This window comes from Anarhichas minor, unplaced genomic scaffold, assembly GCF_050575085.1.
Source record: "Anarhichas minor isolate MPS153535 unplaced genomic scaffold, ASM5057508v1 ptg000062l, whole genome shotgun sequence".
NCBI classification, from domain to species: Eukaryota; Metazoa; Chordata; class Actinopteri; order Perciformes; family Anarhichadidae; genus Anarhichas; species Anarhichas minor.
Window position 1 is genome coordinate 7,016,825 of NW_027466508.1, and position 17,395 is coordinate 7,034,219.

At 43.1% G+C, this 17,395-nt stretch overlaps 2 protein-coding genes across 6 annotated transcripts in view; one reads left to right on the plus strand and one right to left on the minus strand.

Annotated features, from left to right (window-relative positions):
* The window catches only part of garre1 (granule associated Rac and RHOG effector 1), a 28,000-nt gene extending 14,487 nt beyond the window's left edge, over window positions 1-13,513 (plus strand). For 4 of the 5 annotated variants that reach the window (XM_076078053.1, XM_076078054.1, XM_076078055.1 and 1 more), the window contains 12 exons: window positions 2,784-2,996; window positions 3,717-3,857; window positions 4,106-4,201; window positions 4,403-4,564; window positions 4,816-4,974; window positions 6,770-6,867; window positions 7,549-7,674; window positions 7,915-9,008; window positions 9,859-10,024; window positions 10,727-10,864; window positions 11,160-11,235; window positions 11,489-13,513. In XM_076078053.1, coding sequence (XP_075934168.1) covers window positions 2,784-2,996; window positions 3,717-3,857; window positions 4,106-4,201; window positions 4,403-4,564; window positions 4,816-4,974; window positions 6,770-6,867; window positions 7,549-7,674; window positions 7,915-9,008; window positions 9,859-10,024; window positions 10,727-10,864; window positions 11,160-11,235; window positions 11,489-11,812 — 2,793 coding nt within the window. In that variant the 3' untranslated portion in view covers window positions 11,813-13,513. Of the gene's footprint in view, window positions 1-2,422; window positions 2,456-2,783; window positions 2,997-3,716; window positions 3,858-4,105; window positions 4,202-4,402; window positions 4,565-4,815; window positions 4,975-6,769; window positions 6,868-7,548; window positions 7,675-7,914; window positions 9,009-9,858; window positions 10,025-10,726; window positions 10,865-11,159; window positions 11,236-11,488 lie in introns of those variants that run through there. The other variant, XM_076078058.1, reaches the window with a different exon arrangement.
* Window positions 13,514-14,011: 498 nt separating this feature from the next.
* ss18l2 (ss18, like 2) lies at window positions 14,012-15,211 on the minus strand. The gene is made up of 4 exons (XM_076077700.1): window positions 15,030-15,211; window positions 14,633-14,709; window positions 14,369-14,447; window positions 14,012-14,267 (listed from the first exon to the last, which is right to left on the minus strand). Exons 1-4 carry the CDS (start codon window positions 15,096-15,098, stop codon window positions 14,208-14,210), a joined length of 285 nt encoding a protein of 94 aa, XP_075933815.1. The 5' UTR covers window positions 15,099-15,211; the 3' UTR covers window positions 14,012-14,207.
* Window positions 15,212-17,395: the final 2,184 nt, after the last annotated feature.

Sequence of the window (17,395 nt, forward strand, 5' to 3'; positions counted from 1 at the left end):
GACTTTGTAACACTCAGAGTTGCTTTTGATCTTATTGTAAGCTTGTGTTCAGGCTATCGCGATCTTCATTAGGATACACTGCAGATTATGTCAGTTTGCTTTATTTGGCTGTATGTCTTGTGTCCCAGCTTCATTACCAGGCTATATGTGTCGGCTATTATACGTCTATTTTGCGTACACACTAAATCCCCGTTGAGTTTTGATGAGTTGCGTCGACAGCAGGAGCAGGAATTTCCCATCTTGTGCACGCTGGATCTGGGCCTGTGTTTATCAACTCGGTGTCGGCAGAGGGCTAAGCAGTACATCGTCCTATTTCATACGCGCTACGATGGGTCTGAGTTTAAGGTCACAGACTTGGCCATGCTAGCGTAGTGGCACATCACTAGTGACGGCAATGTGGGGTTTGTCCGTCATTGGGTTGGTTTGTCGGTCCACCTCTGTGGTCCAGACTGAAATGTCTCCACAACTATTATATGGTTTGCCATGAAATTGTGTACAGACATTCATGGTCTCTAGATGACGAATCCTACTGACAATGTGATCCTCGGATGTTTCCTTTTTTAGTTTTTTATCTTGCCTATTATTGGATGGGTTGGAGTGTCATTTGGTACAGACATTCGTGGTCCCCAGAGGATCTGTGAAAATGTAACTTCTTGGCCTTTCATCGAGCCCCATCTTCAGGTCAACATTTCTGTTTGTCCAATGTGTGGTTTGTTACCTAATACCTGCAAAACTGAGGACATTAACATCAGCCTCAGCTGTACTTTGTGTTTAGTGTCAATTAGCTAATGTTAGCATAACACGCTAAACTCCCCTGTCTCAAGTTGCATTTCAGTTGTACTTTGTTTTACCAAACACACACACACACACCTTGTTACATAATACCAAAAGTACAGAAATGTTGAAAGTGATAATACACAACAAAGTGGACAATACTGGACCAGTTTGAGGCTGTAAATGGTATTTCATCTTCTGAGTCCAATAGTTTTTGTGTTTTGGGACCCCTCAGAGTGCATCGTTGTGCTGACACAATGACAAATTAACTAAACACAAATGTTTAAACCTGCAGTAAGTTAAGCAGGCAACAAACTCAACACTTTGCTTTTGTATTAGTTTATTTGGTATATCGGGGATTTCCATTTCATTTTTAAATATTTTTTAGCCATTTTACCTTTTTTAATTTACATTGAGCCGAAGAGAGGTGACAGGAAATACAGGGAGAGAGAGAATGACTTGCAACAAACGTTACCGGCATCAAATTGGGCATGTTGTGAAAACAGTATAACCTCCTATAATAAGTTCACTGGATGGAATAAGCCAGCTGTCAAAGCTCCAAGTCCTGGCTCACATATTCCAAAATATTCGTCATCACATTCTGTTTTATAGTCGATATGAAAGCGATGATCTTTCCAACAAGTGAAGGTTTTCTACCTTTTTTTTAGGCATTTAAACGGTTAAGTTTTGGTTTCTATGCTGAAGAATGGAAGTCGCTGCGTCCTGTTCATCCCGTCTGCTAGCAGCATATTTCTGTCTTTACAACTCAGCCTCCCCCTGAAGATATTTTCAGCCGGTACCTGAAAAAGAAAACCCTGTGACCACGGAGGGCCGTGTGGTGTCCTGTTTCTCTTATTTTGCGAACTGAACAACAAACAACCTCTAAGCTGGGACCATTCTCTCTCCAAACAAAAGCATGCGATGTATGCCGCCCTGAAATATGTTAATTTAAGTAAAGTTAAGAAAATCATCAGAGCCATTGTGCTATGTAGGTAAACTGTTGATGAAAAAGTGTTTTAACTACATAACAGGAGTAGATAGAAAAGGAAAGCTGCAATCTGCATCTGACTTTTGCAAAAGCAAATACACATTGTACTCCTTCTCAGATGTTTGATATCTGTTTATAGTACATGATTTACCACGAATGCAAACACATAGTTAGCTGACATCTGGCCTGGCAAGAAGTTTTATTTTGAAAGGTGTTGGAATTCTCTGATTTCTGCTTCATGACTTGACTTTGGCTCTCAGCGTTCCTATTCCGGTATTTTCTGTGGTGAAGAGTATGGTGGACAAATGTTTATAGAGGAGATGATTATATTTCGGGGCTGTTGGATGAACCACATTGTGTATTGAGCATTTGTTTAATATGTGTTTTTAATGATTCATTTTATCAGCATGAAGACAATCTGCTGATATAGTTCATGTGATCTGGTGGCAAAAACAAATGTGCTCTGAGTCGACCTTTTTAATGGCTGTGACATTATTTTATGAAAATGTACTGTGTTGTAAAAAAGTATTAATATGCTGCACCTCATTCCAAGGGACACATCATACTTAAACCACATAGCGTAGCTTACAATAACGCCGTCTTTTAATGTTTCTTCTTACACATTTACAGAACTAGGCATATACCATAACGACTGCACTTTTCCTGCCAAGCCCAATGTCCTCTGTTCTTAAGGTGTGGAAACAATAACAAGCTCAAGCTAGTTTTGGAGTTCATGAGTTTTGTGTTTTCTTTTTAGTTTCTTAGTCGCTGGGTCTTTTTGGTGGGCCTGAAAATGTACAAAATATATCAGAGCTGGGGATAACTTGTTGAGGGATTAGGAAACAGTGTCTTGTTGGTTATTTCGGAGTGTTAACTAACCGCTCAGGTATGTGGACATGCATGTTAGTTTCTTAGCCTGCAGGCATCCTTATTGTTGTATGAGTCTCAAACATTCTGACTTAGGTACTCCAGCATGTCAACGATGGATGTTGTAACAGTAATCTCTGTCGTCTGTTTCCAGGTGCTGGGTCGGTGCTTCCTCACGGTGATGCAGGTCCATTTCCAGTTTCTATCGCAGGCTTTGCAGAAGGTGCAGCCCGTGGCTCAGTCCTGCCTGGCGGAGGCTCTTGCCCAGGCCCAAGAGCGCTGCGCCAACACCCGCTCCCAAAGCTCTGACCTCGGGTCCCTCACGGAGCTGGAGGACGCCTCCCGCTCATGGAAAGGTGCAGCTCAGGTATGCAGCCACAGGGCGCCTCTTCCTGGTCTGGGCCTTGTTTGTCTGTGGGTTTGTCTGTGTGAGGTGAAAAGCTGACTTGTGAAACATTCCTGAGAAAATGCCAGCCGGTCATGATTTCCAGTCTCAATTTCCTATTTCCTCTTTTTTTTTTTTTTTTTTTTGGGCTGCAGTTTGTCTGTGAACCTGCTATGTTATGTTATGTTCTGCACCCGTTTACACCCCAACCCATGTAAGAGAGGCAATTTTGTAAGAGGACCTAACTAATCCCCAGGCTAATCAGTCCCCCTAGCCCATTTTGAGCTTTGTTGTATGACGTGAGGCAGAGAGGAGAATAGCGGGTTGATTGATCTGTTAAGCCCTGGCATGTAGAGTGTAAGCCCTAGAGGGGGCTCGGCCTGGATAGACCCTGGTAGAATGTGCTGGTTAGGCATTTAGGCAGAGGGAGGCGGCCAGGACTCTTTTTCAGAAGCTGCACACAAGCTTTTTATCAGCCAAAAATGTCTAGCTCCCAGTGCTCAATTATTTTTGCAAGATATTCAGAGAAAATTAGCTTTTTAAAACCAACCACGATCCTTTTAAAACATTTTTTTTTTTTTTAATGCTGGTCACCGGATTTTGCAGTGCAATCATTCTCAAGTGTGTCTTGCATTTGTCTGAGACTTTGCTGCGGTAGTGTAGATGTCCCTGCTGTCACTCAGCTCTCTACTGTGCCCTCAGGCCATGGCGAGGCTGAGAGAGAGGGGCCGCGACGGCTGCCTGGCAGGCATCCAGGTTCAGCAGCTCTTCTGCTCCAACAACACCACCATCCCTGAGCACCAGCTGAAGGAGCTCAACATGAAGATTGACAATGCTTTACAGGTACAGGATCAGCCCAAAGAGCAGGGCAGGGAACTGCAGTCACTGTTATAACAGTGGTTTGACACATGTTTTAAGGATCAAATAGACATTCACTTATGCTTTTCTAAGTATCGGGTAAAAGTATACTTTTTATTTTCATAAACAGGGTGAAACTACATGGATTCATCAATACAAAGTGCAGTAACATTGTAACGATGTAACATCATATATTGGACTGATAGCCGGTCATGTTTTCTCTCCATCTCCAGGCCTACAAAGCAGCACTAGAGAGCCTGGGCCATAGTGAGTATGCACTGAAGGCCGGCTTTCATCTTAACCCCAAAGCTGTGGAGGCGGCCTTACAGGTGGGTTCACTCTCAAAGAGTCAGTAAACATCTTGATGGAATAATAAATAGGGAGGGATACTCTTAACTGATGCAATTAGATGTTACGTTTATTGATTCTTAAACATTCTATACATTTACTCTATAGAAAACAACAATTGTTCTTTCATTGTGTGTCTCCATCATGTGTGTGTGTGTGTGTGTGTGTGTGTGTGTGTGTAGAGCTGCTGCAGTGAGGCGGAGGCCCAGCAGGCGGGCAGGATGCAGACCACCTCTCAGCCCATCCAGTGCGAGCTGCCCACCATCCCTGTGCAGATTGGCTCACACTTCCTCAAAGGAGTGTCCTTCAACGAGTCAGCGGCTGAAAACCTCAAACTGAAAACGGTATGGTCCTTGACTCGACCGGCCAGCTTCATACTATTTCTATTGGTTACTCACCTTGTGTTCTCCCAAGAAGTCGAGGTTTCCTTATTGGTTAAAAAAAACGAGTCAAGTGTCCACCATGATTCTGCTCTGCTATCAAAGTCACCCCTGTGATTTGAGCAAAGAAAAAAAAGTAGTGTAGCGTCTGTAGTGTAGCATCATTAGACGGTGAAGGCTTACTGCATTGTTGATGGTGTGTTTTGTCTCCTCAGCACACGATGCTGCAGCTCATTAAGGAGGCGCTGGGCCAGAACGGAGTGACCCCCAGGGATGACTCTCCCGTCACTGAGGTCCTCAACCAAGTCTGCCCATCCAGTTGGAGAGGAGCCTGCAAGACAGCCGTCCAGCTGCTGTTTGCCCAGGCTGGTCTGGTGAGTAGAGATGTGACGCTACAGTAAAGCTGGATTCCTTAATTATTCCTGAGAATATGGACCCTCAGGAGATAAAACCTGTAATCTTGTGATCTCTGTTCACATAGAAATTAATTTATCTTAAATAGATCACAACACCTTTATACTAACGGGAGATAAATGGATGATTTTTTTTATTTTTGAATGACATTTTAAGCATTTGACTAATGCTCTTAACCAGAACAACTTCAAGTGAGCATGACGGTGACGTAAGCTACAAACACTAGTTTTGTGTTTGTGTAAGGCGTAATTGGATACCCGGTTGTGTTGAAAGATCTCTACTGGATCTCAGTATTTTACTCTCGTTAACATCCATCACCACAGTGTAGTTTATACTACAGAGCGGCGGATAGGAGGTGACATGCTGGCGTCAACAGGCCCGTTGTACTTCACTGACACTTCTGCTTGAGTTACCGAATCCTCTCCCTTTGTGCGTCTTTGGGTTTTGGCAACTTGCATCCCATTGTTTGTCATATTTCTAATGGAGATGAGGAGATCCGTCTGCTTGCTTTGAGGCAGTAGCGAGGTGTAAACAAACACCAGAGAGACACACAAAAGGGAAGAAACATTCCAGCAGCATCTGGTTGAAGGATGGGATCGCCTGGGTGGGGTTTGCAAACAGAATCCTTCCCCCCCCCCTCCTGTTGAAAATGAGAATCACGGGGAGGGAGGGTCGGTCGGTCGGTAGCGGGACTCCCCACAGAGTAACCTTGTTTTTTGTGTCAGGCTGAGGGAGTGTCCCCATCCAGCCCTGCCAGCCCCGTGCTAGCTGTAAAACAGTCCCCGGATGATGGACGAGCGCTTTGCATTAGCCCCTTATCTGATCCTATAGGCACTAAACCCAAAATAGATCACACAGCAGCGTGAATGGACACACACACATAAGCACACACATAAGCCCCTTTCACACAGCCTGTTCAAGCCGGACTGTTGTACGTTATTACTCCTCGCCGTTCTGTAGGAAAAGTGATAAACGTCATGCTGTTCAGTGTGAAAAAGCAAAGCCGGCTTCATGGCAGGTCTTCTTTTCTGTGAAAGGGGCTTAAGTGTCTTCCCCACACTTTTTTAAAATATTTCCATACACATTCTCACTTTAGTCATTCCTCCCTGTTTTCTTTCTTTTACATTCACAGTAATACTCGCGATATCTGTCTGCTGTTGTTTCTGGCAGCATTATTCACTAGCGACTCCCTTTTTCCTACTAGTCATCGAGTCAAGCGCAGAAGCTGACCTCCTCTGTTTTTCTGCATGTTTCCTCCTCCCTCCGGCCCCCAGTGACCTCGTCGTTTTGTTTTCAGCATGGCTGACGGTCTGTTCGTGTGTATGCGTGGCTCTCTCACTTGGGAAGCCCGGGGTTTCCGAGGATACACCTGCTTTTTTCACAACAATAGGGTGACTTCCTGCAATACAGGAAATGGACTCCTCCCGTCTTCCCGCCCTCTTTGTGACCCAGCTGAGTGGGTCTCGAGGAGCCAAGGCCACATTCAAAGAACTTTCAAATACATTTGACTCGCAGCACACAGGAAGGCTAGCCTGTTTGTTGTTACTGGCTGACTAAAGACCGTCTCTCTCCACTTGGTGGAAAATTGATGATCCTCCAATTGTTTTAGTTGTGTAAATTAGTCAGCAGACGGTGTGCTTCAAATGTTCGCAGATCGCTTGCACAAGCAGGATTCACAATACGGATATAGATGCTGGTGAATAAAGCTTTTCTGTCAGGAGATGCTGATGCAGGTGTGTTTGTGTGTACCAACAGGTGGTTGTTGATACTGCTCAGATTGAGAACAAGGAGGCCTATGCTCCCCAGATCACTCTTGAGGGTTCCAAAGTGGTGGTGCAGGTTCCCTCTACATGGTAAGTTCATCAAAACACTTACTGTGAAACGTCTTTGTGTGGACCTTTCTTCCAAATAATCACAGTTAATTCTTAATGGGAAATGTGTGAACACAAATTGTATTGTTATGTAGGTGCAGTTGCATCAGCAGATAGACAAGTTCCATATGTAAAACATATGCATGCAGACAGATAAGGGAGGTGAGAGAGAGCAGACACTGCCAAGATCTAACGTTCTCAACACCATGAAGAGGAATGGAGAATCTGGTTAATACGCTGGATTCAATATACTGAGTACACACCTTTTAATATAGCGTTAACACATTTGCATTAACCCTACTTCAGTGGTATATTATTAAGCCGAGGTACTCTGGCATCATCACATCCTAAAACGGAAATGTTTTGCGTCGTGGGAGCATTGTGCCATATGCGCTGCGATGAATTTTTACAGTCGGTGCTCAAGACTGTCTTCTAGCTGCAACAGAAGTGTAAACTTCTAGGTTCAGTGGGCCACGATAAATACACTAAACCTGTCTGTAAGCTGAAGGAGCTGCCTGTCGGATTACTTTGGCTCTTCTTGTCTTGTTTATGAATGTCAAGTATTAATCTTTTCAGCAAATGCACCTGGGCTTTTGTATGCAAGACATAGTGTAGCTTTGCGGTTCCTGTCTCGTCATGTGGTGTGTGTGTGTACATGTTCAGGTGTCTGAAGGAGGACCCAGCAACTATGTCCTTGCTCCAGCGGAGCTTGGATCCGGAGAAGACACTTGGTCTAGTCGACGTGCTCTACACGGCAGTGTTTGACATCAACAGGTGGAAGGAGAGAAAGTGAGTGAACGTTGGATACTGTAATTATGAATAACCCCTTAATTTACCAACAAGTAGCTTTACCATGTAGTTTTCTATACAGATAGTACGGACAGGTGATGTGTATACTGTCTGTTTAGATTTAAGGGGATTTCCCTCTTGGTTAAAAGGAACCCTGGTGCCTGGTTATCATTTTTCAGATTGCTGTAGTGCTTTTAATACTAAATAATGAAGTACTTGTCTTTCTCTTCCCTCCAAAAGAGAGCAACCTTTGCCCACTATTCAAATGCAGCTGCAGCGGGAGAGCCCGGATTATGGCGGCCAGGCAGACCTGCCTCCAGGCACCGGCTCCAAGACCTCCAGTGGATTGCCCAAAACAATATCCAAGCTGACCTCCAAGTTCACAAAGAAGGCCTCATCCAGCTCTAATAGCGGGGGCAGTTACTCCATCCCTAGCACCCCGTCTCGCAGCATGCTGACAACCAGTAGCTCAGAGGATAAGACCAAGAGCCTGGGCCACAGTGACGGGAGGCTACGGAGCATCCTGCAGATGAGCAGCCTGTCCTGCACCCCTGACTCTTCCCAGCAAAGCCTGCTGGCCAACGGTTTAGTGTCCGATGACCAGGGGATGAACCTGCCAACGGACCAAGAGATGCAGGATGTCATCGACTTTCTCTCAGGATTCAACATGGGGAAATCCCAGCAGGCTTCGCCCCTGGTCAAAAGGAGGAACTCCGTGGCGTCTGCAAACCCCGCTGAGCTGAAGCCGCCGAGTGGACCTCCGCCAACTTCCCAATCTATCTCTCACGGTGGCCTACCGCCTCAAGCTCAGCCTCAGCCCCAGCCTCCACCATCAGTGCAGAAACAGCAGCCTCAGCCACCTCCTCCACAGCAACAACAACAGCAGCAGCAGCAGCCCCCTCTTCCACCTCAACAGCCCTCCCCCCAGGCCCTGCAGTACTACCAGCACCTCCTGCAGCCCATCAGTCAGCAGCAGCCACCTCCTCCTCAGCTTCCTCCTCAGCTTCCCCCTCAGCAGACCCCACCCCAGGTCTTGTCACAGCAAAGAGTGGCAAGCAAGTGGCTCGTCACCTCTGGGCAACCGCCTCCACCGCAAGGCCCCCCAGCAGGGCTGTCACCCCTGGGTCCAATCGGGCAGTGGGGCTCTCCTGGACTGCCAGATCTGAGCTCAGATCTGTACAGTCTGGGCCTAGTCAGCACCTACATGGACAGTGTCATGTCAGAGATGCTGGGTCAGAAGCCACAGGGGCCCCGCAACAACACGTGGCCCAACAGGGACCAGAGTGAAGGAGTGTTTGGAGTCCTGGGAGACACGCTGCCCTTTGACCCAGCAGGTGAGATCCACCTCCCTTTTATATGCCCACGAAATGTTCTTTTTCCAGCCCAAAATCAGAGAACTTATTTGTTTATTTCGACTGTGGGATCAAGAAATAAATAAGAGACAAAAATCAGACAGGAAAATTGGTTTAAATCAATATGTTGCTTTTCAACAAATGTGTGTATTTTTCAGTGAAAGGGGCTGAAAACTTAACCATAGCCAAGCACAATCATCACAACATCATTATATTAAAGGACAGAAGTGTAATGGCGGGATACATAAGGATACATATACATAAGGTTCCTGCTTATTCTACAGCTAAAGCACTTTGTTGAGAGAGCAAATTGCGAGGAAATAATCAGGATGTTCACAAGTTTGTCAAGTCCGGACCATATAGAAATAATGTTTGTTTATTTGGCTTCATTCAGCACATTAATAAGTATGGCAGATATCTTGTAAACAGTATGTTAAGTATCGACACAGGTGTCGTGTTGCAAATCAGTGTAAAGAGAAATAATGTGTTTGATTCTATTTATAAACTATCTTGTAACCATTCAAGCAGATTTCAGACATTGGACCCTGATCTGAGTAACACGATCAATGTTGGTCAGATAGTGTGAGCAGCTGTTTTCCACTACAAGTTGGCGATTAATGCTGAACTTAGCCTGTGTCAGTGGCTATTTTTACAGTGCAGCAGACTCTTTTGATTGCAGTCGAGGCCTATTGTGCAGAGTTGACTTACGGCCATTGTGATTTTTCTGCTACAGTAGACAGTCTGGCTCAACGGAATGAGCTCCAGGGAGCGAAAGAGAAAAGCTGAGGGTGTCAGAAACTCATAGCTGTGTTTATCCTTTCCATATATGCAGTTGGCTCTGACCCGGAGTTTGCCCGTTACGTTGCCGGCGTCAGCCAGGCCATGCAGCAGAAACGGCAGGTGCAGCACATCCGTCGGCCCAGCAACACGCGCAGCAACTGGCCAATGCCTGAAGAGCAACACAGGACCTGGTCCCACCCCGAGTACTACAGTGAGGGGTAGGTATCTGTACACCAGGTTTCCCTTATCACTGATTCAATGCTGTACAGGGCAAAAAAAAAGACCTTTTTTAGTCAAACTGACGGGAAATGTCATTTACACAAAGACGCCAATAAAAATGTCTTAACTGGACCGCCACCGTTGCTGAACTGTAGGAGGGTTATTTAAAGCGTAGTTTCATCAAGTGCACTAAAGTGTTGGAGCAATGTCCTGATTCAATTATTGATGTGGCAGACGGCATCAATATGTGAGGCATATACCACGTTAATGTGTGAGACAACACCGTCCTGCTTAGATATGAATCTCAGAAAGTAGCAAGATGTAATCAGGGAGCCATTACTGCAGTGGCATCATACTTGTAAACCCTGTGCAATAGTGTCGTAGTTATGAAAATAAGTTTCCTTTTTAACCAATTTAATACAGTGCTTGCCATTAAATAGGACCAAGAGATGCTGTAGAACCTAATATGTTGATATGTAGTCATCAAATGCCACTGAATCAACAATTTATGTAATCAATGTCTTTTAACCTGACAAATTACCAACATGCAAATATACATTACAGATTTTTCTTTAATTCTGTCATCAAGGTGTTAAGACATCATCAACAAATGAATCTGAACCTGTGATATGCCTTCAAATGCCACATTGCTGAGAGTATAAAGGTAACGGGGCTAACACCTCGTCTGGTTGTGTCCTCAGAGAGGCCGTAAACAGCAGCTGGTCAGCCAATCAGGGGGACTCGGCCAGCTCTAGCGATGAGACGTCTTCAGCCAATGGCGACAGTCTGTTCTCCATGTTTTCTGGTCCGGATCTTGTAGCGGCGGTTAAACAAAGGAGGTAAGTCCCCAAACTCATTCCCCCGGCTTAGATTTGTCTCGTCATCTTCATTCAGCCAGCTTTCAACAACATTCAAACTGCACTGATAATTATCATTCAATGTGATTAACTGCATTTTCTTTGGTTGATATTCTACACTCAAACACTGAACTACTGTAAAAAAAAAACTGATCTTTTTTTACTACGCACTTGTTGACCGTAACATAGAAGTTGATGCGCAGGCTCGAGTGTGTGAGAAATAGTCCTCGCGGTACAGTATGTGAGTGCTAATAAGGTTCAACTTCTCTGTTCTTAGAAAACACAGCTGTGGTGAGCCGGAGGTGTGCACCCTGCCCTCACCACCACTCCATCACATGGCTGATGATAACCAGGTAAAGTATGAGCCCCCCCAGCATTGAGAGCGCTGTGCGTGGAGCACCAGTGTTACTATGCAAACTACTCGTTGGAAAAACACGATTATATATTCGCTTTTCTTTGCTGTCAAGAAAACATCAGAAATAGTTGTACATTCGACGGCATCATTTTTTGGCCTAACTTGAAAGGGTTGATAAGACCTTGTTGTGACCTTTTGATTAGTAGTGGACCTTTTCGACTCTGCTGATTGCCGTATGCTGTGTTCAACAGGACAGCAAGACTAAAACCTGGCCTCCCAAAGCGCCATGGCAGCACTCTACCCATAACAACACCATGCCCAATCCCAGCTCTTCCTTGTACCAGATGAACATCCCTCCTTCCTCCCAGTGGAGCGACTCCATGCAGATGCTGCAGTCTCCCGTGTGGTCCACTGCCAGCGACTGCTCCCCCTCCGCCGGCATCTCCTCTGGTTTTCCCTTCACCCAGCAACAACAACAGCAACAGCAGCAGCAGCAACACAAACCCATGACCAAGGGCTTTAAATCTTTCCCCCTCAAACATGAGCACAGGCCCTCCTACCTTCACCAGTACTGATCTGTCTGTCTAACGAGTCCACGGTGAAGTGCCACCGAGGGCCTGTAGCTCTGTTAGATCAGCCACTGAGTGGGCCAAGCTGCAGCCATTACAGTCCACGCCCACTGAATTGGAAGATTTCAAAGCCTTAAAAGGCAAAGTTAAGTATACACACTGGCTCAACATTTTTGTATCTATATTTTTCCATGTCAAACATCCCCATTTGAAAAGGAGACGTATTTTGAAGTTTTTTCGAACTGCCATGTTTTAACTACGACAAGTGCATGTGTCATGCCGGCAGCAGTTAGTCTAGTGGTCGTCTCTCGATCTGTCGAGCTGACGTCTCCTCAGACGAGAGCTGGAGACGTGCACGGCCATCACCCACTCGCTTCTGCAGCTGAACGTGTGCGTAAGTGAGCCGATTACAAGGGTGCAGGGGCTTGAAATGCTCTCATTTTGCCCATAATAAATATACTGTGTCGACATAGCTGTGACTGCCAAATCTCACCCAAGATGACTCAGAATACAGCTACCATCTACTGTTTCATAGCTTGTAAAATACTGAAGTTGAAATATAAATATTTAGTTCTTTTTATTAAGAGGCTTTGAGCAGGCTCAGCATAAATATAGTAAGTCACTGCAGAGGTGTAATTTGAGAGAAATACACTACTTTTTCAACAACTGACCAGAGTTAAGAATTATAGCAGTAACTAATGTGCCATGTTGGTATCGATAGCACTTGCAGAATATTCCCAACCGAAGCATTGTTCAGAAGATGAATGGTGCTGAGGAGATGAGAGGTGGTCTGAGATTATCGATAAACGGTGACGTTTCACACCCTGTTGAATGAAAGCTTTCGGGGAACATCTTCACATCCAGAAGCGCAATCATTTCCTCCTCTCTGATTGGCAGTTGTTTTGCTCCAGATTGACACTAACTCCCGTAAACCTAACTTTTTCTTCTGCTTAATAATACAATATTTTTCTTGTACATTTATTGACAGTATTAATCTTATTTTTGTATTTTCTTACATGTTATACCATTACTGTATGTTAGTATTCTAGTAGGCATATTACATAACACATTATTTTCCACCTCCCAATATGTGAAAAAGCACATTTTTTTTCCTACAGAGTTGGAACTACACCATCTAAAGGTTACCAAATATGCCATGCTAAACACTACAACATTGTGTGATGAGGGTGTTTTCGAGCCCTTGTTTCTTCGGTTTCTATGGCAATGGGCTGTATTTAAAAGCCCAGAATGTTATCTTTTTGTGATGTTTGCGGATGCCAATGTTGCCTGTATTTATGAAATGACACCATGTTTTCAGAAAACTAACATACTTAACATGTTTACAGAGAATTGTTTGCTGTATATACATATAAATATATATCTTTTTATAGTTAATGTGCTTTGCACAATCAAGATATAGGGTTTGTTGCTTTTTGTCTGTGTTCTCCCTCTAACTGTTGCAGCCTTTTTTAAAGACATCATTACAGACCTTGGACTGTAACTGTTAGCTTCTCGGCTGTGTCAAATGGTTTACTAGTGGCTTCTACAAAATAAAATAAAAAATAATAAAAACATGTTGCCCTGATAGAAGATATGAAGGGGGACTGCTTGGCTTATGTTGCTTATTGTTCTCTTGAGCTGGCAACTGACTCTTTCCAAGTGTACCAGCAATGCAAAAAATGAATAAAAATGACTAGCAATTCAAAATGCTGTTTTTGTAGTTTTTTTTGGCTGAAAACCAATTCACTTTTCTCTTTGAATTATACACTCACCTGCCACTTTATTAGGTACACCTTGCTAGTCCCGGGTTGGACCCCCTTTTGCCTTCAGAACTGCCTTAATTCTTCGTAGCATAGAATCAACAAGGTGTTGGAAACATTCCCCACAGATTTTGCTCCATATTGACATGACAGCATCACGCAGTTGCTGCAGATTTGTCGGCTGCACATCATGATGCGAATCTTCCCGTTCCACCACATCCCAAAGGTGCTCTATTGGATTGAGATGTGGCGACTGTGGAGGCCATTGGAGCACAGTGAACTAAGCTATTTGTGCTAACAAGCACTTGAACAGGTGTGCCTAATAAAGTGGCCGGTGAGTGTATATTCAAACTGCTGGTGAACTTCTCATGTTTGAGCATCATGTGCACAGACACAATGTGGTCTCTGAACTGACTGATTTCACAAACTTGACACCAAGAACAACTTTGAAAAATAGAAAACATTTTTAATTCATACTAAAAGTTATTTATAATTTACAAAGATATCAGTAACATTAGTGAATTCGAGCACCAGTAATCCTGGTACGGGTAACATTATTGAAAAACTAATAGTTATGATAAATATATTTTGTGTGATGTAAAATCCTCCCCATCACAGAGTTCACGCCCCCATCCAAACCATCATGTCTCACGGGGCCCATTCACAGTTGGTGTTGAAGCAGAGCTTTCATTAGATGTAAGCTGGAAACAGAAACATAGAAATAAGCAAATCAAACAACGGAACAATACCAATTCTGTTATTACTGCAGGACTTATTCGTGAACTGTGCAGTTTGTCCTCACATGTGTGGAGGGATCCATGTCGCTGGCATCAGCTATGGTTGCCAAATAGACGATGTTGCGGTGCAGAATCTGTTGATATCTGTTGGGGAGAAAAAAGAAAAACAGCAGCTGAAAGCAATGATTAGAAAAGAGACGCGTATCCGCATAGATAACGTTACACAATACAGCTCACGACAGTGTGCGGACCAATGGATGTTCATTACATAAGAATGCATTAGCAGTTAGCTGCATCGGTAACAGACACTGAGGGTTGTTTTAACTTACTGCACACACTCCATTGCTCGTCCTTTCTGCTGGTATTCAGCGATGCATCGAATTATCTGGTCGTTTTCATCCAGCAACTGGGACAGACGAAAACAAATGGACTAATATGCATTAGCTAATGTGTTGATTTTAACAAGTGTTTACTACCTTTGGAAACAATAAAGTCACTGAGTGCAACACCAAATATTCCCACAAAGAACAGCCCTAAATGGATGCTGGTGTTCAGCATGCACGAGGCCAAACTGAGTAAACAAAGATAGAATGATGGATAAACAAGTGAAGTAACCAACACTAGCTAGCGGCTAACTACCCAAGCTCCCATCATAGTGTAATGTACGGGAGAATAGGCTAATAGCTAATTAACCGCTTCGTCAAATGTTCTTTACTGGTGTCTTACCCTCTGTATTGTTTCTTGGTTAATTTTCGCCGTTCCTCGCAGTTTCTTTGGCACAAAGACAATCGACATATTTGTGAAGACAAAGTTGGTTTTGCCGCTTGTTTGTGTTTGCGACAGAGCGATGCTTCTTCTTCTTCTTTGTTTCTACCTTTCATTCGTCGAGTTTTTCTTCTTCTTCGTTCTCTTCCTCGATCGACGCACGTACCATTGTTGTTGCACTACCGCCATCTTCTGGAGAGTTGCAGTCTAGCAATGTGACAAAATATATCCGTTACAATTTTCTAGCTAAGCCGATTTATATTTTGAATATTTAGCTCACATTTATCGCGTATCGTGAAGATACATTTGGGAAAAAGATGCATTTGTGCAGAGTGCAATACTTTTCCATGTCCTCACTCATCGACAGAGCTTCTATGACCAGTTAGTCGAGGGTTTGAAGTACTACGAGGGAAGTTTCAACTTAAATGTAACTGTAATGACATTCTGGTGTACAGTACAACAGATAGTGAATTTGCTTGTGTATGATTTTATAGACGACTGGAGTCAGTCGTATTTGATTTTGTGAGCATAACAGCAGGTTTGTAAGCTCTGCAGAAGTAAAACTGACACCTTTAGCCCACTGTGTACCTTACCTTGATTCATTCTTCTTTTTCAGTCAATCCCCTGGTATTCCTCAAAAAGCATTGGTTTTCAATATAGTTACTAAGTTAAAATAGGTTTTTTTTCTATCCAATGACTTTTTAATATATATTTTTTGACATACTATACTATGACGTTTTTAATGACTTTTTTCAAAGTGCTATACTACATTGTTTCTATGACTTTTTTAAGCATACCACAGTATGACATTTTATGACTCTTTTCAACATATTATACGATGACGATTTAATTGTTTTGGGAAATAGTATACTACTACTTTTTTATGATTTTTTGCAAGAGGGAATACTATGACCTTTTCCGTCATACTATACTATGACTTTATGACAACTATCCTATATACTATGATTGGATGTTGTATGTTTTTCAAATCCCCAGGTGTCACTGTGCTTACTGACCTTAAAGGCCTGCAGCTTCAAATCTTCTTTTCAGCACAAACAGAAAGAAAGCCCCAAAGCTTCTCAAGCATTCATACAACCAACACTACACATTAGTACATGGAGGTTGGTGACCTCACATAAATCCCAGAAGAGCTTTGTGCTCCTTCAACATGAGTAGATCTAATCAGCCACAATAACTGCAAACACCTCCGTGGGTGTGCAGGGTTATAATATCTATGATAATATATCATATTTTACAAGTTGATAACACATATCTTAAGCCATGCTAGCGGCATCGTGGCTCTCAACAACTATCAGGTGGATTGCTATGGAATTAGCTTCACATGTCCAATGTCTGGTAAGGTAAGATTGTTGTAAAGTTGTCTGTTTTTGATGAAGTGACCTTTTAGAGGAAAACTATCAACTTCACATTTCATTTTGGTGAAAGTCATGATGTGGATTTAATATCTAAAACACATAGAGGTTAAATGTTCAGAGTCTAATTGATCAGTTTTTCTTGTAGCATTTGATGGAACAGAAAAGCTGGCGAGTTTGATCCTGGCTGATCTGACTATTCTTGTTAATTTCATTAGTCTGGCTGTTAAAGTCAGGAAACTTATTTTTAGTTTATATATATAAAGAGTGCGTCAGTATGATGAAGAACTACATTGCTTTAAAGTTTGAGGAAAGGATTGTAATTGAGATCGAACGTATTGTCTCTTTCATTCAGCTCAATGAAGAACAGAATCCACAACAGCGTGAGGTGAATCAACTTTCCTCGTTTACTGTGATGTGCTTTAACACTTTAGAGGTGGTGCTTTGTTTTTGTCACAAGCGCAGCTATTTGTGTATATATATATATATGTGTTAGCGTGTTCACTCTTTATACAATCTGGACTCTGGTGAGCAGAAAGATGCAGCACTGAGTTTGAACAACAGAACAGCAACTATTTCTGTGGAGTTTACTCTTGTGGAAAGTCAGCAATTGTCAGTGCAACATATTGTGTTATGTTGCTTATTGTTCTCTTGAGCAATGCATAAAATGAATAAAAATGACTCGCAATTCAAAATGCTGTTTTTGTAGTTTTTTGGCTGAAAACAAATTCACTTTTCTCTTAGAATTATATATTCAAACTGCTGGTGAACTTTGCATATGTTTGAGCATCATGTGCACAGACACAATGTGGTCTCTGAACTGATGATTTCACAAACTGACACCAAGAACAACTTTGAAAAATAGAAAACATTTTGTATTCATACTAAAGGTTATATTTAGAATTTACAGAAATGTTCCACATATAAAGATATTCAGTAACATTAGTGAATTCG